This window comes from Eufriesea mexicana, unplaced genomic scaffold (assembly GCF_001483705.2).
Source record: "Eufriesea mexicana isolate 0111107269 unplaced genomic scaffold, ASM148370v2 scaffold474474835, whole genome shotgun sequence".
NCBI lineage: Eukaryota > Metazoa > Arthropoda > Insecta > Hymenoptera > Apidae > Eufriesea > Eufriesea mexicana.
The window spans coordinates 81,753-105,013 of NW_016907960.1; the positions used below are offsets into that span (position 1 = coordinate 81,753).

The 23,261-nt window shown below is 33.6% G+C and overlaps 4 protein-coding genes across 8 annotated transcripts; 2 read left to right on the forward strand and 2 right to left on the reverse strand.

Moving 5' to 3' along the window:
* Positions 1 to 455: 455 nt before the first annotated feature.
* On the reverse strand, positions 456 to 5,329 carry LOC108548168 (protein CROWDED NUCLEI 3). 2 transcript variants are annotated; one of them, XM_017901000.1, is made up of 8 exons: positions 5,257 to 5,329; positions 3,415 to 3,636; positions 2,941 to 3,349; positions 2,038 to 2,229; positions 1,158 to 1,300; positions 930 to 1,094; positions 703 to 863; positions 456 to 636 (listed from the first exon to the last, which is right to left on the reverse strand). In XM_017901000.1, exons 2-7 carry the CDS (start codon positions 3,462 to 3,464, stop codon positions 722 to 724), a joined length of 1,101 nt encoding a protein of 366 aa, XP_017756489.1. In that variant the 5' UTR covers positions 3,465 to 3,636; positions 5,257 to 5,329; the 3' UTR covers positions 456 to 636; positions 703 to 721. The 2 variants fall into 2 exon arrangements, with proteins under 2 accessions (XP_017756489.1, XP_017756484.1); XM_017900995.1 differs by lacking the exon at positions 5,257 to 5,329 and having other exon boundaries at positions 3,415 to 3,782.
* Dl (dorsal) lies at positions 4,750 to 12,361 on the forward strand. 4 transcript variants are annotated; one of them, XM_017900982.1, is made up of 11 exons: positions 5,326 to 5,630; positions 5,966 to 6,053; positions 6,140 to 6,363; positions 6,437 to 6,680; positions 6,753 to 6,896; positions 6,992 to 7,182; positions 7,282 to 7,420; positions 9,610 to 9,702; positions 11,443 to 11,611; positions 11,698 to 12,085; positions 12,160 to 12,361. In XM_017900982.1, exons 2-11 carry the CDS (start codon positions 6,002 to 6,004, stop codon positions 12,310 to 12,312), a joined length of 1,797 nt encoding a protein of 598 aa, XP_017756471.1. In that variant the 5' UTR covers positions 5,326 to 5,630; positions 5,966 to 6,001; the 3' UTR covers positions 12,313 to 12,361. The 4 variants fall into 4 exon arrangements, with proteins under 4 accessions (XP_017756454.1, XP_017756445.1, XP_017756471.1 ...); XM_017900965.1 differs by lacking the exons at positions 5,326 to 5,630; positions 9,610 to 9,702; positions 11,443 to 11,611; positions 11,698 to 12,085; positions 12,160 to 12,361 and adding an exon at positions 4,750 to 5,193 and having other exon boundaries at positions 7,282 to 8,877; XM_017900956.1 differs by lacking the exons at positions 9,610 to 9,702; positions 11,443 to 11,611; positions 11,698 to 12,085; positions 12,160 to 12,361 and having other exon boundaries at positions 5,317 to 5,630; positions 7,282 to 8,877.
* A 1,133-nt stretch (positions 12,362 to 13,494) lies between these two features.
* Positions 13,495 to 21,036, reverse strand: LOC108548344 (acidic leucine-rich nuclear phosphoprotein 32 family member B). The gene is made up of 3 exons (XM_017901231.1): positions 20,635 to 21,036; positions 16,380 to 16,554; positions 13,495 to 16,258 (listed from the first exon to the last, which is right to left on the reverse strand). The coding sequence occupies exons 1-3, from the start codon at positions 20,740 to 20,742 to the stop codon at positions 16,191 to 16,193; spliced, it is 351 nt and encodes a 116-aa protein (XP_017756720.1). The 5' UTR covers positions 20,743 to 21,036; the 3' UTR covers positions 13,495 to 16,190.
* Positions 21,037 to 22,215: 1,179 nt separating this feature from the next.
* RpL36A (ribosomal protein L36A) lies at positions 22,216 to 23,120 on the forward strand. The gene is made up of 4 exons (XM_017900366.1): positions 22,216 to 22,245; positions 22,632 to 22,805; positions 22,907 to 23,023; positions 23,100 to 23,120. Exons 1-4 carry the CDS (start codon positions 22,243 to 22,245, stop codon positions 23,118 to 23,120), a joined length of 315 nt encoding a protein of 104 aa, XP_017755855.1. The 5' UTR covers positions 22,216 to 22,242.
* Positions 23,121 to 23,261: the final 141 nt, after the last annotated feature.

Here is a 23,261-nt window from a genome sequence, read left to right on the forward strand (position 1 = left end):
ATGTAGACATTATGTAAAATATATGATCAACTACGATCATACGTATACACCTATTTATCAATTATTAAACATGTTTATTGATGTTTCGTAACAAGAAGAAATAAGTCTCTACAATAAATTGAGCGATGCTGACCGTATCTTATTTTTATCAGTTTATCATGTTACATGAAAAAAAGGTGTAAAATATAGATTAAAAAAGCACATGATATTTGCATTTATTTATCCATCCTGAACTTTATAGGATAGTTTTCAATATTGTACAATATCTTAATGTATGTAAAGTTAAATATTTCAAAGCCTTTCGTTTCTTTTCGATTTAAAATACTTGCACATATAAAGCTCATGATATCAGAAAATACACGAATAAAAAAAAAATATATAAATAAAAAAAAGATAATTTTCATGATAAAAGTACCCGAAAATTTGCTACCATTTTGAAACTGTTCTTCGCTCCTTCCATTTCTTCGCGACCACGTATAACTCCTTCCTCGATACGTACGTAAGATCTTCTCTCGTTTTCTTTTCCTTTATCTATCAATCATCATCGTCAGCCTCGAAGTTTCACCTTTTAAACCTTAAACCTTCTTTTCAATACGGAACTCAAAATACGGCGCGATCACGCTCGAACAATTACAACTGAAATTGCAACAACGGGTAATCACAATATTTTTGTAATTAGCAAGCAATCTATGTCTCACTTACCAAACTAAGCCTAAGAAGTCTACACTGGACCTGATAATAAAGTTCGTAGTATAGCCCTTGGCGCCCGCACAACACTACCAGCTATTTGCAACATTCTACTACTCCAACCCCCTTCTTGTGACTGCCGCATCAAACGATCTCTCAATTCGTTTAGTTCCGTTCTAACATAGGTATAGGTTAATAGAACTAGTATTTGCCACTCTCAAATAATCAATACAAAAACTTACAATTGTGAATTGTATGCTGCCTGTATGCGTTGTAAGGCTACCTCTTTATCAGCTAGTTGAGCTTCCAAAGAAATTGTACGCAAGTTTAAAGATCTCTCCCTATCTTCAGACAATTTTAAGCGCTTCATCAACTTGATTTTCTCCTTCTCTTTAACTTTCAATTCCCTACAGATGCAGTATTCATATTGAAATAATATAATTAATGAAATTTATATCCATTGAATTTACTTTGAATATTGATCTATATGTTCCTGCGAAGACTTGACCAAAGCAATCTGAGCAGTAAGTTTCGACTGTAACTCCCCAATAATTGATTCCGCTTTGTTTGCTCTTGCTTCCTGTTCTGTCGCTAATATTTCGTTGGCGGCCACCTGAAAAAGTTATTACATTTTTTAATGTGCACTCACCAAGCAAATACTGTGAGAAGCAATCGATAAGTAAATATCCCTGTTTCACGAAATTATCAAGATAAACTGCACGAAGTAACGCGAGTTATTTTACATGGCCAGCATTGTCGCGATTTTTGTTTAGATTCTACGCCGAGTAAGAATTAATAGGTCAAGTGGTATCGATCCCTTTTCTTAGTAAAGAAGGAGTATTACATGTTATTGAGTCACCTATGAAGCAGAAACGGTGTGACTCAACCGCGAACTATATCCTTTCGTGCGTTGACCTATCTAACAAGTAAATCAGTTTCTTATTAACACCCTTGACCCCCGGATATTACAAAACCTTCGTGAAAGCGAAATAATAAAATAATTAATTATTACGAATGAAAAAGGAGCTAAACGGAAAATTCCATTACTCTCAAGAGATGTGTACTTTTCTAAGAACCTTAAACAATTAATCTTGCAGTCGTTTTACAGAGTTCGTTCTTTGAACCCGAAAGGGCATACGGATGACTCATTCGTTCATAGAAAAGAGTAGAAATCCGCATCGAACCGAGAATCCACCCTCTTTGCGGACTCGTCTCCCGCGAGCATAACAATGAGTCACCGAGTGAAATCAATTTTTACAATGGCATGGTATGTAAACTCGTAGCTAACGCTAGCTTCCATTGTTAAAGCTTGTCTATAGAGTAAAATGCAGAATTATTTAGAAATCTAGCCTTTTCCAGAAGCATCGTTTTATCTTCTCGTAATTTCAGTAGCTTTTCTCGATCCCTCGACATTTGCTCGTCCAGTGCATGAAGCTGATTTTGAACGGTGAATAGCTCATTTCGCACGTTCTCCGTTGCGACTAGTCTCTCTTCGGAAAGCTCAGTCAAACGCTTAATCTCGTCCTCCATTGCCAGCTTGTCCTGCAAATGACCGGTAACATAGTTCATGAAAACATGGCCGAGTGCTAAGTTGAACTTTGTAAATCCCCGAAAGTATCTATAACCGGTTTTATCTATGCTGGTGTCGTCGCGATACAGTTTCTTCTTTCGCTTCACAATTAGATGTTGGACCGGTGCCAACTTCTCGCTTGCGTGTACAGTATATACTAATTAATGGGACGCTACGACGCACATTGCCATTACACCTGGCAAAATAAATGCCTGTTTGCGCACAAATATTCAAGTATCATGAAAGATCTTCAAAACAGTGTAAACAACCTTTTTCTTTACAAAAATATGACAAACTTTTAACGAGGCAAAAGCTAAAAGACTATTATTAATAGAGGAGCAATGTTTGCAGCTATTAAACTTGTTCACGTGATATTCCTGATTATCCAAGAAATGCCAAAAATGCTATCATCGCGGTAACTATATTATTGCGTGTCCTAAAACTCATGTCGCGAGCTCTTATGCTAGCGTCATCCCTCTAGTTAGATACACGTCATTGAACTCTCATGTTCACCGTCCGTAAGTTGATCATACGTAGCTGATATTCCTCACTCGTACGCAGTATTACGATTTTGTGTTAGCAAACGCACGAAGGTATTACTTTTCCCTTTCAAGTTTTCGGTAATTAAATAAAACCTAATTACCGAGACTCATCGGTTTTCCATTCAATATTACGAAGATTACCGTTTTCAAAGTATTCCTTTCTTTCAGTGTTTCGTCGAATTGCATTTTCGTGCGATGAACATCACTAATCAATTTATTGACACGATTATTCTCCGCGTCGAGCAGTCGACGCAAAACGACGATTTGTAAATGTAGGTGCTTGATCTGTTGGCTCAAACAGTCGATCGTGTCTTGAAGGCAATGAACCTCGTTGCGCCTGTGTCTCCAAGCATTCAGCATAAGTACATGGCACACTAAATTTGCCGCTCTTTTGGGATTTTGGAAAAATCGGGAATACGCTTCCTCCGAGTCTGACGCTGCAAATCCCTCCATCCACTTCTTGATACCAATACCGATTCTTATGTCGCTACCAATGTCTTTAATTTTATCTTTTTCTTCGACTCTCTCTATAGTTGAATTACTGTCTGATCTAAATTACGAAAGAATCATTAATCGATCGATAACAAATCGTTATATATTTTTCAAAAATTTTACCTATGGTCACAGCTCTCGGTATCCATTATCAAAGGCGAAAAATCAATCATGGATAAACTTTTCTTGCATCGTGGCGTTCCAATCAAGCGAAATATCGAGCATGTTGAATTATCCGGACAACTTTTCGCCGTGCTAATTGCAGCTGTACGATTAATGGTTGCAAGGCTGGCTAATCTGTAGGAAGTCCTCGGTGGACGATAATACCGGCTGGGTCTCTGACATCTTACGGGAAGTTGCGAGTACGTTAGAAAGTTATGCTGTATACATCGCGTTAATCGTTTCTTAAAAAATTGGTTCGATTCTTCCCTGGAGTTTGTCGAAGCACTCAGGGAAGACGAGCTTTTCGGAGTGATCGCAGTTTCTGGCATCACGTTCACGTTCGCTATTCTCGAGTAAACTCTTTACAAAATCTATTAACGTTGTTTGCTCTTGTCATGGAAACAAAACGAGCGAGAACGAAAAGACAAAAGATCATCGCCACTATACAAGTAACGCAAATACATATACTAGTGATATTTTTAAATTAAACAATTGTGCACCCTGAAGTTCTTCACATATATAGTACCTTCACGTTAATTATTTCGATTATCAAACTTTGCGATCCGTCACACGACTACATGCATCGAATACTATGCGTACTTCATGGTATTACATGCATCAAATACACCTACAACGATGAACGTAAGAAGCGATTAAAAGTTATGTAATGTATAGATCTAATTTACAGTATAATCGCAAACCACAAAGGTCTGACTTTATTCACATTGCGAAATGTGTTGAAAGCTCGAACTAGTATTGCAGTAGATAATTTACGAATTTGTTTCTAAAGGATAACAAAAGTAGCGAAAGAAACTACAAACTTTTAGTTGTTTTAAAAATATAACGTGAAAAATTATAGGTAGTAATTATTGTTGAACATAATATTCGCGATAAACAACATTTCATATAATCTCAAAGAAATTTATGATTATTTAACGCCCTACAATTTCACATGATAAAACAGGATTATGTGACGTGTCTGTATGAGTCATTGGGTACCAGGCACCTAGGCTTTGACAACCTATCTACGTCCCTGAATTTTAATCTACACATGATAAATTCGATGAACCTTAGACACAAATTTATTTTAGGTCCAAGATATTTAGTACGTTCAAACCAGAAGCCACTGAACATACTTAATCTTTTTATGACTTTTAATTCGCAAATTCAATACATAAAAATGCATAAGAAGAAGAAGTGGAACCTGTATGAAATATAAGATAAAAAATACGAAGAAAATATTGAAAATAAAATGTTAAAAAATTTGACGTCATCAATGCATGAAATTCAAGGAAGTAAACCGAAACGTAGTGTAGTATACATACTGACACTCGTTCGCTTGCTTCAACTGCTAACTGCGAGTAAGAATTGTCAGAGTACTCGTACTTGCGCATATCCACGAAGCGTATTGCTCCTACCATCAAAAGCAACGGGCATGTCAGTACCGATACAAAGTCCGAGCGAAATGTTGTGCCGCATTAAGTCTTGTTTCTAGTCACGGCCGTGCACGCTTTTATGTCGCGTGCGAATGGTGTGCGCAGCAGTGCTTCGCAAATAAAAGTATTTTGATCGCAGATCTGAATATTAACTCGAATCTTTTCAAATTACTTAGCACAGTGTGCATTTGCATTTTATTAAAGAAATTTCAGGAACACTGGTTTTTCCTGATAGAAGAATCATCCAAAACAGTGCGTGTGCTTTTAGATTCGAAAGTGCCTCACTATGTTGATCAAGCTGCAGGCAAGTCTTTCTCGTCACATTGTCCTACGATAGTTTAATTATAGCTGCACGGCTTGTACGAACCTAGGCTTTCCCAAAATAATGATTGGATCAGCGTGGCATCCCTCCTTGCCCTCTACTCTCGTTTCTCTTCCCTTGGGACACTTGTGTGCAGTGCCTCTGGAAGTATACCTGTGAACAGCTGTCGTTCCGCTGGTTAGAAGTTTAACACGAAACTTCTATCCATGCTCGTTAACTTGCGTTTAATCCAATCGCTGGTGCTAATCAAAAGTTACGCCTAACACGTTCTACGTCAATCATCGTCTATATTGCGACATAAATATATTTTCCGCCAAGATGTGCGATTCACATTTTTGAACATTTGATTTTCTTTACATCAAATAAATCAAACCCAAAGTCAATTTTCCCTTCTGCGCTATCATTTTACTTTTTTTTAGGTATTTATTAATATTCAGCCACTTGCATCTTTATTCATTTTAATAAAACGCGCGCAAAATTTTTTTTGCACGATGCTACGAGGTTTCTGTGAAGTGCGGGTCATGTGGTTACTTTTCCTCCTTTGATAAAACCATCAAAACACACATCGAGGAGTAAAGAAACTTTTTATGACTCGTCTATTGTTTTACAATTATTATTATTTTAACAAATTTAAGAAATATAATATTAAATACGATATTAAAAGAAAATTTTTTATTAACATTGAAATATGATATAAAAATTATTTCAGCAACATGAAATGACAGTATATATTGAAACAAAAATTAATTTTCAGATGGCTACTGTTCAATGCTATAAACAGTAAGAAGGCATGGAACAATTCCATGATATGAGTGATGGAAATATAAATATAAGTGATGTCAGTGAGTATAGAAAATTTTATTATATTTTAATGAACTACATATTAGATTTTAATTCTAAAATTTTATTATATATTTTGTTTATTTAGTTGAAGTCATCCAAACTACCGATCCCGGGTTTGTGGAATGTAATGAAAGAGAAGCGCAACTGCCAGTGGAAATGAACACTGGACGGTTATTGCCATATGTTGAAATAATAGAACAACCAGCAAGTAAAGCTTTACGTTTTCGCTATGAATGTGAGGGCAGATCTGCTGGTAGTATACCTGGTGTAAACAGCACCCCAGAAAATAAAACATTTCCTAGTATAAGAGTAAGTAGTAAAAATTAAAAGTATTATTTGTTTAAGATTAATTTAGTATAACAATAAAGTCTACTGATTACAGATAGTTGGATATAAAGGCCGGGCTGTAGTTGTAGTATCATGTGTAACAAAAGATCAACCACACAGACCTCATCCTCATAATCTTGTTGGAAAGGAAGCATGCAAACGAGGTGTTTGCACAGTAGAAGTTTCATCGGAAAATATGACAGTCACATTTGCAAATCTTGGTATTCAGTGTGTTAAAAAAAAAGATATTGAAGAGGCACTTAGAATAAGAGAGGAAATTCGTGTAGATCCCTTTCGAAGTAAGTTAAAATCCAATAGATTTATTTGACTGTATAGTAGTATAAAATAAATTATATTTCATTTTTTAATAGCTGGCTTCGAACATAAAAGACAGCCTACTAGTATTGATCTAAATGCAGTTAGATTGTGCTTTCAAGTTTTCTTAGAAGGATCGCAGAAAGGGAAATTCAATGTACCATTACCACCAGTTGTATCTGATCCTATATTTGATAAAAGTATGTTTAATTTAATAGCTTATACTTAGTTCTCAAAAAATCAACTGTTTAATTGTGTTTCAAATAATTAAATATTAAATATTTAAATATTATAGAGGCAATGTCAGATCTTGTCATATGCAAGCTCAGTCATTGTAGTGCGTCAGTCGCCGGTGGTATGGAAATGATTTTATTATGTGAAAAAGTTGCAAAAGAAGATATACAAGTTAGATTCTTTGAAAAGAAAGAGGGACAAGTAGTTTGGGAAGGATTCGGAGATTTTCAGCCCGCTCATGTACATAAACAAGTATGTACAACATTTAACATTTGCATAAAATTACGCAAGATTATATATTCTACATTTTCAAGCATTGAATTAATTAAATAATTTAATGTATGTTAATAGACAGCAATTGCATTCAGAACACCAACCTATCGCATGCAGCAAGTGGAACAACCGGTGCAAGTATATATTCAACTCAAAAGACCGTCGGATGGTGCAACAAGCGAACCGTTACCTTTTCAGATGCTACCCCTTGGTGCAGGTAGGCCTGCTTTCTGGTCTTTACGGAAAGCATTTGCCAGGAAGAAAACAGATTATAGTACATTTAGTAAAATCTTAGCTACTGAATCGGCATTACTTTCAAACGTTACACCAAAATTTCCGCGCAATATCGACGAATATAACAACAATGATGATTTTAATGTAAAAAAATCGAATAACAAAATTTCTGCGTTACGCGCTTTAAGCGATTTATACAATGTAAAAAATACATTGGATTCCTGTAATGGAAGTATAGAAATTAGTCATAATATCGCACAAAATATAGGTCAAAATAAAAACACCGTAATTGATTATCAAAACAACGAAGTACCAATTAATGAAGAGAAACAAACTACAGAAGATGAACAAATGAATAGAATGTACAAAATTGATGATAATTACATGGACAAAGATACAAATGATACTAATTCTGGAACTATAACTCGTACTAAATCTGACAGTACTGTTGAAAACACAAATGCATTAAAGCATACAGAAATATTCAAAAATAAATCTGATTGGTTCGATTATTCGGAAGTAGGAAAATGGGTACAAAAGGGTCAGATATCTCTCAAAGAAAAAGAAGACGTAATAGATTTTAAACCAGAAGTGAAAGAAGATTGTAATAAGTCTTTCAATGAATTATTGACACAAGTGGCCGAGTTAGATCAAATTTATGCCGATACACATGCGAAGTTAGTTCAAGCAGCCCTTGAACAAAATACAACCGATCAATCCATAGATATTGACGTTTGTGATAATCAAACTTATACTAGTTTACAAATGGCTATGAAAAATCCCATTGAATTTATCGATTTATTAAACGAGAGAAGATACGAAGACGTATGTGTACCAAAATCAGATCCAAATCAGTCTTGTCCTTCGCCAGTAACTATAAAGAGAGATGGAACGCAGGAAACGGAAGAGAGATTACCGCCTTTACCACCAAAACGTATCCGCAAAATGCCTTCTATGCCTCTTCTACCTCGTCCTATATCTTCTCATACGACACCTGATTCCTTTGTTGAAGCACCAAATAAGATTTTACCTTCCTTACCTGGTACTCTAACTAAAAATTCAAAACAAGGACTATTTTCAAAATTGTTTGCAAAAAAAGTAAAGAAAGATAAAGATTCAGGTTCAAATATATCCAAAGAAAATAGTCAATCTTTGTGTCCTGCAGGAAATGTTGCTTATTTGACAACAGATAACATACCAAGTAGCTCACAATTACAAATTCCAAAATCTAGTGCAGTAAGTACCACTAGCTTGAAATCGCTTAGATTAGAAGGTGATGAAACACCACCATATGGAATTGAATTAACAGAAGCTGAACATTATGCACTGTATACTGCTATGGCACCACATGCAACTGCTTCAGAATTTGATGAAATGTCTTTCTATTATAGTCCTGTGGAAGGTGGAAAGATTTATCCTGATAAAAAAGAAACATAATTTATTTTCGTGTTTCTGATGTATTTTCTAGTCTACTTCCATTTGCAAGTGACATTTTTCTATAGCAAATAAAATTTTAAAACATTTTCAGAAATACAAAGCATTCTGATTAAACAAAGTTGCTTATTTACGATTGCAACTTAAAATTCTCGCAACTTGAGCGTGCTTGTGTCCTTAAGATGCATTTTATGTATATTAAATTTTTAATGAAAATGCTACTTTTTCTGTACTACCTTGAGTAAAACATACCGAAACGAATTCAATATTATTCTAGTCAGGGTACAAATTGTTATTTGCTTTCTATAGCCTTTTATATATATCGTGAAAAGGAGCTAAAGCATAAGCTTGGCTAAAACTTGTTGTTTATTGTCAAAGAGCTAGCGTTTCTTCTAGTCAAATTTTATGGCGTTGCTACGTATTATATTTTTAATCATGCGCATCGCTTTTTACTATTTATGAGATGTTGTTAAGTTTTTTATGGTGTCCCAATTTTATAAGTATCTATTTGTTTCTAGTTTTAGAATAAGTACTTAATTTATAGTTAAAATATGAAAATTGTTTTATTTGCTTATAACTCTACAGTTATTCTGAACCAAAGATTTAATAATTTGTGCAAATATAATATTTTCAGTGGTAAGGCAACTTCGATTGAAACTCGTAGGGCTCTTTTGTCTTCAGAAAAAATTGATATAATAATGTTTGTAAATCACGTGGTTAATGTACAATTATTTATAGATGATCCTGATTCGTTAAGGCGAAAGAGACAAAAGTTTAATAACAGCCCAAACGCACTAGTTTTGAAGCATGTACAGGCAGAAGCTGAGAAGCGTGAGTATTTTTATCAAATTGTTTTCAATTCTACAGCTTTGCCGGGAATGGGTTTAAATGATGTATTTGGCGTCATCGTGTCATCAAATTTTTTTAAAGTACATTGTGCTATACTTATGCGAAATTGCTGGTCCTACTTCTTTGTACTATAACAAAATTTTCGCATTCAATATACAACATATAAGGAATAAAAGAATTAATAAGCTGACTCAGTGATGCCAGCAGTCAGTATGTTGTGCATTTTTTTGATGGGCTTATAAGCCCCATTTGTTGTAATGATTGTTGTGACGAATATAGGAAATTTGTTGGAAGTTCCAAAAATTTGGACTAACTTGTACATTTGGAAAATGTATATGGTATTTTTATGAATCGCGAATTTACATTTGTCAGAATATCTATGTTTCAGCGCTCTTACGTCATGTCATACTAACTATACAATTAATCCAATCTCTTTGCACACTGAAAACAGTCAAATTTAAAAATTTCTTGTATCTATTGTTGTATATTTTATTTTTAAAATTTCACCTAACAATGCCTCAAAATTAAAAAAAAGATGGACATTGTAAAGGCTGTAAAAAAGTTTTGCTGTGCAAAGAGTAATATCTTTTCATGGATTAGAACCTTCATTGTATTAAGAAATACTATACTCATATATATATGTATGTATGTATATATATATGTATATGTATATATATATATATATTTTCACGCACTGACGAAGATCTTGTTTTATACTTTTTTAAGAACGTATTTTATATAAATGTTTGAAATTTGTACTTGAATGACTAGAGGGCAGTGACCTTGTACATTTAAAAGAAAATTGTATTTTTATAATTATTACCGATGATTGCGCGAATGGGTGTTATTTTTATATCCATTAATGCGACGAAAATGTACATTGTTAAAGATAACATAACGTGTTACAAAAACAGGCTGTATAATTTGAATAATATACAAGTGCCCTGCTCTCATATAAAGATATTGTACTAAAATACGCAGCAATACAATGATAAGAATGAAAATTATGTGCAATATTTGTATGGCAATACAGATTTTTATAAATAGCTTTCAGAAAGGAAAAGCTATGTCTGTATAATGTATGACTTATATATATACAGAATATATCAATCTATATATATATATATGTATGTATGTATGTATGTATATATATATGATGTGTGTATATATACATATATATTTATGTATATATATATACGTACTTATTTAATGATAAAATGACGTGTTTTTATTCTGCTCCCAATCAATTTCAGATTAAAAGAATATTTAGAAAAAATGTTCAGGTACGACATGGTAATATTAGTTTAATTTCTTGATATTTGCTAATCACGTTGACTGTATTTTTTATTACAATACAAGACACTCAATTTTTACCGAGTTACGTTTGGAGTGAAAATATATAATATTGCATGCATTCTCTCTAGAATTTATCCTTCCTCTACTTCAAAATTTCATGATTTCTCCTGTTCTTGCTTGATCATTTTTAAATGTATGTTTTTGCAATCCTTATGTGCTTATAAATCATTACATGCATTTTTTACATTAAATAATTTTTGTAATATTAATTTTCAATATTGTGCATGAACAGTAACATAGTATAAATTGTACCGAAATAATATACAAGACAAATATAATTTGTATGAAGTAACAAAATAATAAATCTGTGTTATTTTAATTGTTTATTTGATAGTAGATATCTATTTGTTCTTATCGTAATTATAGATGCTGCGATATTAAATCAACGGATTCAATGCAATTTTAATATTATCAAATCGGAGCCAATGGAAAGGATATCTACGTATGGAGGACCAGCCGGAAGTGGAGGACCTTTCCCGTTGTACCCTATAGGTACTACTTCTCCACAACCACAATCTAGTATGCAAACATTGAGGTAATTGGAAGTTTGTATGTAACTGCTAGTTTAAAAATGTGATGTACAGAAGAATGAATCTGAAAAACATTTAATACGTTATACAGACCAAAAGTATCGCCAGGTCGTACGTCACCAATGGAGTACAGTCCGTACAACCCAGCACTTACTCAATCACAACTATCGCCTCAATATCCATCAACAAGTAGTCATATTGTACAACAATCGTCAACTGGGACGTATCCACAACAATTTCCATATATACATGACATGTTACAAGCACAGCCGCAGGAATCAGTGTATAATTATTATGAAATAAAAAATCATGTAACAGGTGGAGCAGAAGCAACAGATATTACAAGCGTTTTAGATATGGACAGTCAACAGTACAGTTTTGACTTGAGTTTCAATCAACTTGATTCGGCAGAACTTGCTGCTTTTGGTACTGCTCTTTCTGAAAACCTATCGAGTGGATTGTCCATTTCAGATTCTAAGGTACGTATTACAAATCTGTATTCGTTATTTGCCAGTATTAAATGATTAACAAATTAAGCTACTGTTAAATTTAGCCGGAAACGAGCAAAGGAGCAAACGCGGTGCCAAGCAACGTCGAAGAAAGTAATAACATGACCGATAGTTTTACAAGAATTACTAATAACACCATTCAAGAATTGTGCACATTAAATAATATGTATAAACCAACGCGGGAAGTTGACGACTGAAAAGCCGTACATTTTATTGATCTTGATAACATTTTAAAAAATACGTTGTATAAACATTATTCTATGAACGAAAATTTCTTCGAACGAATATATAGTGTAATTAATATTTAATTGGTTGTGATTGTATCGCAGTACATTACTGTATAATTTTGTAGAATACTTATTCAAACGATAATCAATTATAAACATTGTTGGTATTTTTATATAATTTCTAAGATTCACTATTTTCAATATCATGAATTACAAATATTTATCGATTTAAGTGATATACAAAATGCTGTGACTGTGATCGAAGTGTATTGAAATCTACACATCTTGACGTGCATGCAAAGTGTCTCAATATAAATTATTATTGTATAAAATAAAACTCATAGTGAAGAAAATACAGTGTATATTGTAAGACAATCTGCATGCAATATTCGTACAAATTGATTAGCTAAAATAAATATCCATAAACATTAATTTTTGTTACATATCTTTGTACGCTTATACAAATGTTTGATTTTTATTTTTTACACATTTATGTTTACTACAAATTTATTTGTAAATATAGTTTTTGCATTAGGGATAATATCTGAGCACACTGCTCTGCTCCCAATATGTATCCGATTAAAAAATTTTCAATAATACATGTTCCGTCCAGGTACGTTGAATTTATACTTAAATTTCTGCCTTAAACTTTAGTATTAATAACTACGGTTACATTCCACCGTAAATTTTATACATAGACTATTCGCGATTGTAATATTCCAGTATGAATTACCATTTACTCGATACCCGGTTATCATTACCTTAAAATAATTATTATTACAGAAATTAGTTTATAAATAAACAGTATCAGATACAAATAACATTATACTTAAGTACATATGTTTACTATATATACAGTTACATCTAAGAATACATTATAATTTTACATACAATTATATGTGTAAATAAACAGATATTCAAGTTCAGTAATATTTTATCCTGTGTATCACATTATTACGTACATATTTTATTATAAGTTGTTCTCTAATATTTACACAGCATAGTTACATATAGTCCTTAATTTATATCTACACAGAAGGTACGAAAAACATTCTTAATCTAAAGTATCTTTGAAAAAATGGGCTGTCAAGTAATTATTAAGTAATAAATAGGCGTTCCTTCACAAACACGTGAAGAATAAAAAAACATCTGTTGTTTTCCAAAATGTATTTACTTAAAAATACAATGAAAGTTCAATTCTGATGGAATGGGCAGAAATATAGTCTGTGGTATCGGTTACTGTTACGTCGAAAGTGATGATGCGATGGTATCCTGTACAAAAGTAGTTTGAACAAGACTTATGAACACACAAACCAAATTCTTAGCCTAGGATTTTGTTTACGTTTAATCGTGACATGTTTCATTACCAGATTCATTAAGATTCTTAGATTCTTTTTTTTTTTATGCTTACCTAACAAACGTAGGGATGTAACGGTATCTGGGCGTTCAGCCTGATTGATTGTAAGACCCGTTAGCACCAGTAAATAATTTTCAGAATCGCGTCAAGTACTAGAGCAGAGAAGAGTTCCGTGATCCCTGGCTCAAAGTACAAAACGCAAGTCTACTCTCATATGTTTTGACCATGTTGCAAACGGGGCTTGGTATTGTATCAATAAAATTAAATGGACCTATGCTTATAGTGTATGTATTGTATACTATGAACGCTAAAGTACTCATTTTTGCTCAGGCACCTGTACTTTAAGATAGTTCTTTGTCAAAATAATTGTCAAGGTACTATCTTGAAGTGAACACGTGTAAATACAGTAGCAGATTGTGTATAAAACCGTAGAATAACAGAGTTCTAGAGATGGTATGGCCTGTAAACAATAGAATAAATTGCTATATGGCTTATGTATCGTTATTTACGGTGTATACTTGAATTTTGTTATTTCTTCCCATTGTAACATCAAATAAATCAGGTTTATTATATGAATCTGTACACAGTCCATACCATCTCCTTGGATTCAATGTAGCAGGATTCAGTCCACGAATAGCAGTTTTCTTCTTTTTTTTTTTTTTTAATTCTTTTAATACTGCTATTACTGTAATTTGTTTTCGGAAGTTAAACCCATTACTACTTACGAGAACGAATCATTTTCTCTGATCTAACTGCGTTTTATTTAACTATCTCATTCGAAAATATTTGTACATTAAAACGTGGGACATCGTCTCGCATTCAAATTATCGTTACCTTTATTTATTATGCAGCTATGGTACAATGGTATCGTAACCGCAATGTCTCTTCACCCGTTTCTTGTCTACCAGTCTCCCGAAATAAGTGGCGGCATGGACCATTCCATTTGCAAAGATCCACCGACTCTAGCACAAAGAGCATATATATTTCGATTGTTGGTAACCAGTTAATCGTGTTATAACTCATTAAAAATTATCTGATACCATTAATAATTCTGTGGGTACGTCATTGATAAGACACTGATCAACGTGTGCACAGAGTACTGTCATAATAAGAATACTGTCACCCGTTCTGCGACAGTCAACGAATCATTGCTTGAGTAGTCCATGACAATGAAGTCAAAATAGGACCACCGTACATAAAATACGAATGAATTACGCTCAAATGAGTGCAGTCGAATAGGGAGAGTGTCCTCGTTAATTTTGTTATAATCCTTAATGACTTTTGCATTAAATTTTCAACGATTTTTGAAATGCATTATATGACTTCGTTTTCAAGTCACTACGTAAATACAAAAAACTTATATACTGAACAAATGGAATATTTACTTTGAAGAAATAAAAAATTGTTCTGCAATATCTGTGCTTTGTAAAATAAAAATTCTCTCCCTACTCTATATACTCGAAGTCTAAATTGTAACAACCTCTTCACATTACATTACGTTACATAATATTATCGTTAATAATAAAATGTTTCTTATTCCATAACTTTATACATGCTATGTATAATTATTATGCAATGTTAAAGTCACACATTACTCATCCACACTACCTAGCGCGAGCATTGTATTAACCTCAAATTTTATTCTCGGATCAAACAGGAGCACGAAGCAGATATTTTAAAGATTATTAAAATCTTCTCTTTTCTTTTTTTAATATACAACGAATGTCGAGAGATGTCCTTCCGGCTTTATGTATTTATTTGCTATTTTTGTTTCTTTACGCACCATTTGATCCATTTTATTTATTTATTTATTTTTAAGCTCGCGCTCCTGTAAAGTCATTGCAAATACACATATAGGTCGAAAAGGAAAATCAATCACGCGCACAAGGTGAGAGACATTCGTCGAACTACAAACGTAAATTTGATTTCAAATGTAAAAAAATCATCACCCACAAATGTTCATTTTACACTATTTAAATACAATAGAGCTTTTTATATCTTAAATAAGTTTCCGTTATAAAACTGTCCCGCGAAGAAAGCCAGATGACGGCAAATACCAGTTAATAGGTGGTTTGGATAAAACGATAAATTCGCCTTCGGAACATATACAATACACCAAACGTACGACTGCGCACGAAGGAGTTAGATATTAAACAGAATCGGCACGTTCAAGCTCCTTACGACGAATATATAATTTTCATTCAAACTACCTAATAGCATTTGGTGATGGCTAGACGACCAGAATTGCGAAGAGCCAAGACAGTAGAACTGCGGCTGCCTCTAATGTGTGTCAGCCCACCACAACTCCGGTGAGGTGGTAATTTTTACTCGTAGGTCGGGAGGCAATAGGGTCTGGGCACGATGGGTATTCAACATTGCTACCAACCACTCAATATGAGAGTAAGTGTTTGCTGAGAAGACTGCCGAAGATCGACGACGGTGCCATGTGCCTACCTCCTTTCTTACTTACATACTCCTTTCCCTTTTTTCATTATGCGTCTTCTTCTTCGTCTTCTACTTCGCCTTCTACTTCACCTTCTACATCATCTTCCTCTTCATCTATAAACAAAAGGGTTCGAGTATACGATACCTTTACCAGGTCACGAAATGTTGACTTCGAATCGTGCGAATCTATAAATCATTAACATTTTGCGAAATATTAAAAAATTCTTTAACTCACCTTCTCCCTCTTCTAAATCTTCTTCTCCTTCTGGCATATCGTCATCTTCATCATCTTCTTCGCCATCGCCGTCAACTTCTTCCTCCTCTTCGATTTCCTCTTCTATTTCCTCTTCTTCTACTTCTCCATCACCATTTTCTTCCTTCTTCTGTTTCTTTGTTTCATCATTCTTCTCCTAAAATATAAAGTAAATTGTATATTAATAATCATACATTTCAGATATTAATGAATATTTGTTTTAATATTTTTAATTAAAATTAAATGAAAAATAAATCTTTCAGTTTCGTTATATTTCCATACACTTAAAGGTTACATATTCTAGAAAAAGAATTACAAGAATAGGAGAAACTCTGACGCCCCCCAAGATAAAGAGGAGGGGGAAACGGATGAAGAAGATTCCCTTCCCGCCAAGAAACGTAAGGATACGGAAAGAAAAGTAGTGGGGACTTTCCGTTAAAATATGGCGAAACAGGAAGCACAAAAAGAAATGATGATTTCTTTAATGAGAAAGAGAAACATAGACACATAAGACACAAGAAAAGAAAGAAAGAAAATATAAAAACATAGGAAAATTTTGAAGTTAGAATCGATGAGTATATTATCTATCACTATATATGAAGCCTGATAACTTAACAGGCGTGGTTAAAAAAAATATTGCGATAAACAGAAACGCGCATTTCACAAAAAGTCTCTTAACTTAATTCGTTTATTTAACAATTTCTTAACAATTATATTTGTTAATTTGATTCTTCGTATATTTTAAAAATAAAAGTACCGGAAAATCCAATCTTATCAAACTACCACAACATTCATATGAAGTTAAGAAATATAAGTAATCTAAGAAGTTGGTATCGAATCCTAGTCCAGACAAATAAAAATGAAAAGATAATGTTTTGTAAAGTGTACGCTTCACACGATCCTTGAAATGCCGGTACCTTAACTCGTGTTCATACAGCGTTACTCGTGACCAGGGTGGGTTGTCGTAATGGCATACACGCGCCGTGTCTATCGGCAGTACGAGGAAAGAGAGCATAGAAAACTCGCAGAACTGCATCATCCAATCAAAGGGACGAATCGACTAAGACTAGATGGTGGGAGAAACGTAGGGATTGGTAGACGACTACGATACATGTTTGTAGAAGGGGATGTGTTCGTGCTGCGTAAAGCACACGAAAGGGGAAAGGGGGGAGAAGAGAAACATGAAGCAGCGTGCCCGGATATCATGCATGGGACTAAGAGCCCGCTACGACGTCTAACCAAATTAAAAAAAAATATATATATAAATTAATATCTTGTATTATAAAAGAGATATAAAAAATACATATATTTAAATATGCAGATTCCACTAGTCTAATCATCGTCGTGCGTTAAAAATTATAACGCCAAGAATATACTATGTCTCAAGGTAATCGTCTCATATTATCAAGTGCTTTTATCAAGTTAAACGTAATATCTCATTTCATAAAATTGAATACTAGGCAAGAATACTAGACTTGAATATTAGGTACAAATATCAATGTCTGTTAATCTCTCTTATAAAATTCAATGATACTTTCATAATATTGCCTAACAATTGTAGTGAAATATTAATAGCATGAATATCAAAATCTGTCTGTGATGTATCAACATCAGACGATGAAAAAAGAAACTTGTAATTCATAAACCCATTGTTTCGAGCAGCATGGCATTATCACTGAAACTTGAAACGTTTTCTTCGAACTAGAATCTGTTAGCAACTAGTACTACTGCTATTACATTCATGTCATTGTCGGGTAGTTCACAACGAACGGCAAGTGACAGTGACGTACAAATACCAGTGGTCATGAAATGACGATTTTGTTTGTTATCCCAGAGACACGATTACCTATCAAGTTATTACTAATCACGAGGTCTCTGCAGATAACCCAACGTTCATAACCTATCGTATAGTCTCATTTCATTTCTCTCGTCTGTTCGAGTAAGCCATGAATAATCGTTATATAATTCTTCTGTAATACGTATTAATTTGATCATGTTTAACTTACTAGAAATATTTCTGCTTGTCAATAAAAGACTAAATTAAATAATCGGAAAATAAATTACAAATTATTAATGAAAAACAATTATATAATACTAATTATATAATATAATAAGCACACAATTATTACTTCTATTCATACAATAATAGTATAAAATTGAGGTTAAATCTAAGTATATTAAAAGTAATATATATATGAATGAAATAATAACTGAGATATAGAAGGCGAAATAAGGTTTTTAATTAAAAATAATAATATACATTAATTTAGTATTAAAATTGAGTATAAATGTCAAAACCGAAGCACTGTTTGAAACTCCCGCCTTTTTCCTCACTTCCATGTTCTTTACAATCTATATGCGCTTGCGTCATAAAATCTACAAGTACTGAAAGTAATATTCATTGTATTTAGTATGAAACTTCGTAATAACGGAAGTACGTCAATGTGCCAATCACAAATGAAAATAGATTGCATTTACAAAATTACTTTAAAACTAATAATTCGATAGAATTTTAGTGAAATTAAGAAACAAGCATGTACTACTGTAGGCTTTTATCTTTCAAATAAAGCGAATGTCATTATGTACAATAATATTTCAGTTTATTTAAAAGCAAGTACGATCGTGGTTTCCACGTGACATACTATTGGCGCTTCACGAAGACGCCGCCACGACTTTCTATATACAGACCGAGAGCATGGATAAGCAGCAATTTCGACCACGAATTTCACTTTATAACTTCCATAGTAACAGTCGTACAATGTATTATTGACTAAAAATAAGCGGCTCCTATCACGACACCGAATGACGGTCCGATTTAAGATGAAAAATTACAACGATGTTTTCTCGAAGGTTCGTAACACTACGCGGTATACTACGAAAGAACAGGGAGGCAGGAGAAACACGGGTATATAATACATGGCGTTGCTGCTGGTTGCGCGCGTGGGGTTTTCGATAGAAAGAGAGAACCGAATGCCGGCAAAGTTGAGGGCAGAGGGGAACAGAAACTGAAACGAGCGGGGGGAGAGAGATAGAGACAGAAGTAAAGCGAGAAAGGAAGCCTTCAACACGGTGTTTATGCACGCAGATCGGTAAACAATTTCAGAGCAACACGTCGACCTGAAAGAGATATGTGTTAGTCTATCGATCGTCCGTCAGACACGATTAACCCTCTTACAACGAATTATCGATCAATTACGACATAGAGAGTGAGAGAGAACGAGCGCGGGTGAGAAAGAGCATGAGAAGAGAGGAAGGAGGGAGAAGATGGAACGAGCGAGCGAGAGAGCACAATGAACGCGGGCTTGGTTTCGGGCGCCATAATGGAAACCCACAGCGGTAGTAGTGGTGGTGGTGGCGGCAGCAACGACGGTCGGAAAAATGCGCGGGATACTCACTTTTCCTACTTTTAACACTGATACTTTAGATAAAAAACAAATGGTGTCCATCTTGTGGAAAGAATGCCAAGTAACATAATTCATGCTTTCAACAAAATTTGTACAAAATCTTACATACTTGAAGTATGCTTCAAGAATACATAACACGAAAACGCACGAAATGAGCACATGGCGCTAGTAGCTGATATCCCGCCCGAATTTCAGGTTTACTTTAACAAAATACAAGCAAAAGAATATTGAATCTGATATTAGCTAGATCGGTAATTATAGACGGCATTGTAACAACAGGGGTGATCAACCGAACCATCATGCTCGTGGCAATCACGCGAAATACGATGGCGTCCCCTCAGCTTGAATCAAGAAAACATCGTAATTGTATAAACTTTTTTACACTTCGAAAAAAAACAAAAAAGTAAATATATTTTTTAACGTTGTGAAAATATGAAGCCTAATGAAAATGCCGGCCGGCATCCTATCCTCTACCATGCCGTCAGTCGGTTGAAACGGCCACTCAACTGCCCGCCCACCCGCCTGTCCACGAAAATACAACGATATTGCGAACAGAATCATAATTTACTATCCTGAGATATAAAAGAAATATTTTGGTTAAGTGTGTAAGCAAAAAAATACAATCAAAAAAATGTTCACAAACTTCTCTACACTTATATAAATACAATTCCGAAACAGTAGACAATGCCGTGATCAAGCAGCGTGGCGCGGAAGCATGGTGTAAGCCGGCGTGTACGTGCTTTTGTGTGTACGTGTTTGCCTACGTACAATCGCGAAAAAGATCGAGAAAGTGGTACTTCAAAAAATCAAGTGGGAAAAGCAAGACAACTCACCTCGGCTGGCCTCTTCATTCCTTTGATCTCACACTTCGCGTCCCCGGAAGCCTTGTCGTTCTCAGTCACCTTTTCGACAGCGACCTCGTTGTTTTCCTTGCTGCTCATCGTGGATACGTGCGTTGGGCAAGATGCCTGCGTGTCTGCTTACAAACGATGAAAAAGATAGAGCAATGTGTACACGTAACAAAACTCCGTGTCCTCGCGCGGCGTCGGTTTCCGGCGAAATGCCCGAGAGAGCAGCGTCGTCAGGCGAAAACCCAAGGGGCAGAGGGGAAGAAAGAGGGGAAAGGAGGGTGAGACAGAGACCAACCAGTCAGGAGTGGAGAGTGCCGTGTACTGACGACTGTGGCGCGAATAGCGCAAAGCGGACTACTACCCGGTCTCAGCTCGCTCCTAGCATATCCAACCTGGCTTTGTTCAAAAATGAAGATGGCGCGGGTTTGAAACTCGATAAATGCCTGATTGGTTGAAATTATAATATCCTTTTGTGACGAGCCACTGCACCTTTTTGGAAAGGTTATAACACTACATAATGTTTTATTATTTCTTATAAAAGTTTTCCACGTAATCCATCCACCTGACGTATAAATAAAATTAGATCCTGCGGAGGACGAGGGGTTCGAGAGTTCGTGGCCTGAGTTTGCCGTCTGGTTCGAGGCTATGTCACTCGATTCAAATAAGTTTTAGCGCTACAAAATATTTACATCACTTTAAACATTTTTTAATAAACGAATTAAAATATAAATGAAGTTGACTAATAATTAATACAAAAGGAATAATTATTTCTATATGCTTTAGAAATTATTAATTTAAAATGTATATTTCGAGCAACATATACAAGAAATCATGGCGGGAATTATTCTGAAGATAAAAGAGCCAAGCTTTTTGAATGACGCAGACGCACACCTGTCACTCAAAATTTAACGTTGAACATATTACTTTCTTCATTTGTAATATTTTCATGTATAAAAAGTATCTTTCAGTTCTGTATAATATATACGAACTATTGTTTGATAAACTAAAACTAAAAATAAATTACAATCATTATACATCAACCCAATTAATTATATAAAGAATTACTGTTCATCTTCATAATTAAAAAGTATGCAATAAAAGAAAAGTAATTATACACCAATACTACTTTTTTCTTTTATACATTAGATATTATTTTTTACTTTCAATATTCCCATAAGTGCATAGGAAAGATTTGTTTTATATCAATAAATAATAATTTGATAAAATTCATAAATTCATTATAAAAAATAACAATATAAGAAACATTATAACATAATTGCTGTTATTGATTGAACGTCTTATATATTAAACCAATTTTGATGCTGACTATTAATGGCGTATATGCAATTGAAATTTTGTATTTAAAAGGATTAAAAACAATTATATTACTTTTTATTATACTTTTACATTAAAAAGATTTTGTAATATAATACTATGTTGAATACTGCATTAATATTTATGTTTTAATAAAAAAAAGCACATTAAATTTTCGGTTTTTATACAGTGTACAATATACGCGCATGCGCAAATATATATATACATGACAATTTCCGGTAAGGGTACATTTCCTTTTCTTTCGAAACATCCAAGATGGTAGGTAAACTTGCAATTGAGAATGTATATAATCTATCCAAAATTTTATTAATAATCTTGCATCTGAGTCATTCTGAAGGTTTAATTTTGCCATATATATTATACTTCTAAACTAATAATATAGATATTTTTACTGTTTTATTTAGTAGGAGTAATAGCAACAATAGTAATAACATAACCTCTAAAAATGACAGGTTATATTGTTAATTATATGTTTACCTTAGTAAATAAACACAGAATTTATCAGTATCTGTAAGAAATAAATAGAAAAGAAAAGAATTCAAATTTAAAGAATACAAAATATCAATTACATTTATCATTTTGGTTCTGTATATACAAAAAAATGAACTGCATGGTGATACATTGTGTATATTTCTACATTTCAGGTGAATGTACCGAAGCAGAGGCGCACTTTTTGTAAAAAGTGCAAAGTGCACAAACCACACAAAGTAACACAGTATAAGAAAAGTAAAGAACGTCATGCATCACAAGGTAGAAGACGTTATGATCGTAAGCAGCAAGGTTTTGGTGGACAAAGTAAACCTATATTTAGGAAAAAGGTATGTTTTTAGAATATTTCCTAATTTAATATAAACGTTTTTCATATAATTAATAATTATTAATTATGAATGTATGTTTCATTCATATTTTTTTATTGTAGGCAAAGACAACTAAAAAGATTGTTTTAAGAATGGAATGCACAGAATGCAAATATAGAAAACAAATTCCTCTTAAAAGGTGTAAACATTTTGAATTAGGAGGTGACAAGAAAAGAAAGGTAAATATATTAAATATCACATTCTTTTTAAGATTTTTATGTATCAGCTAATTTACTTATGCCTTTCCTTTTTCAGGGACAAATGATTCAGTTCTAGGGTAAAGTTATGTATGTTAACTTTCTATGTGTATTTAATAAGAAATGAAATAAATCTTTTGAAATTTGTATAGTTGTTTATTTTATTAACTGTGTTTTATAACGTAAAAATATTTCACGTGCTTAACATATGAGTATAACT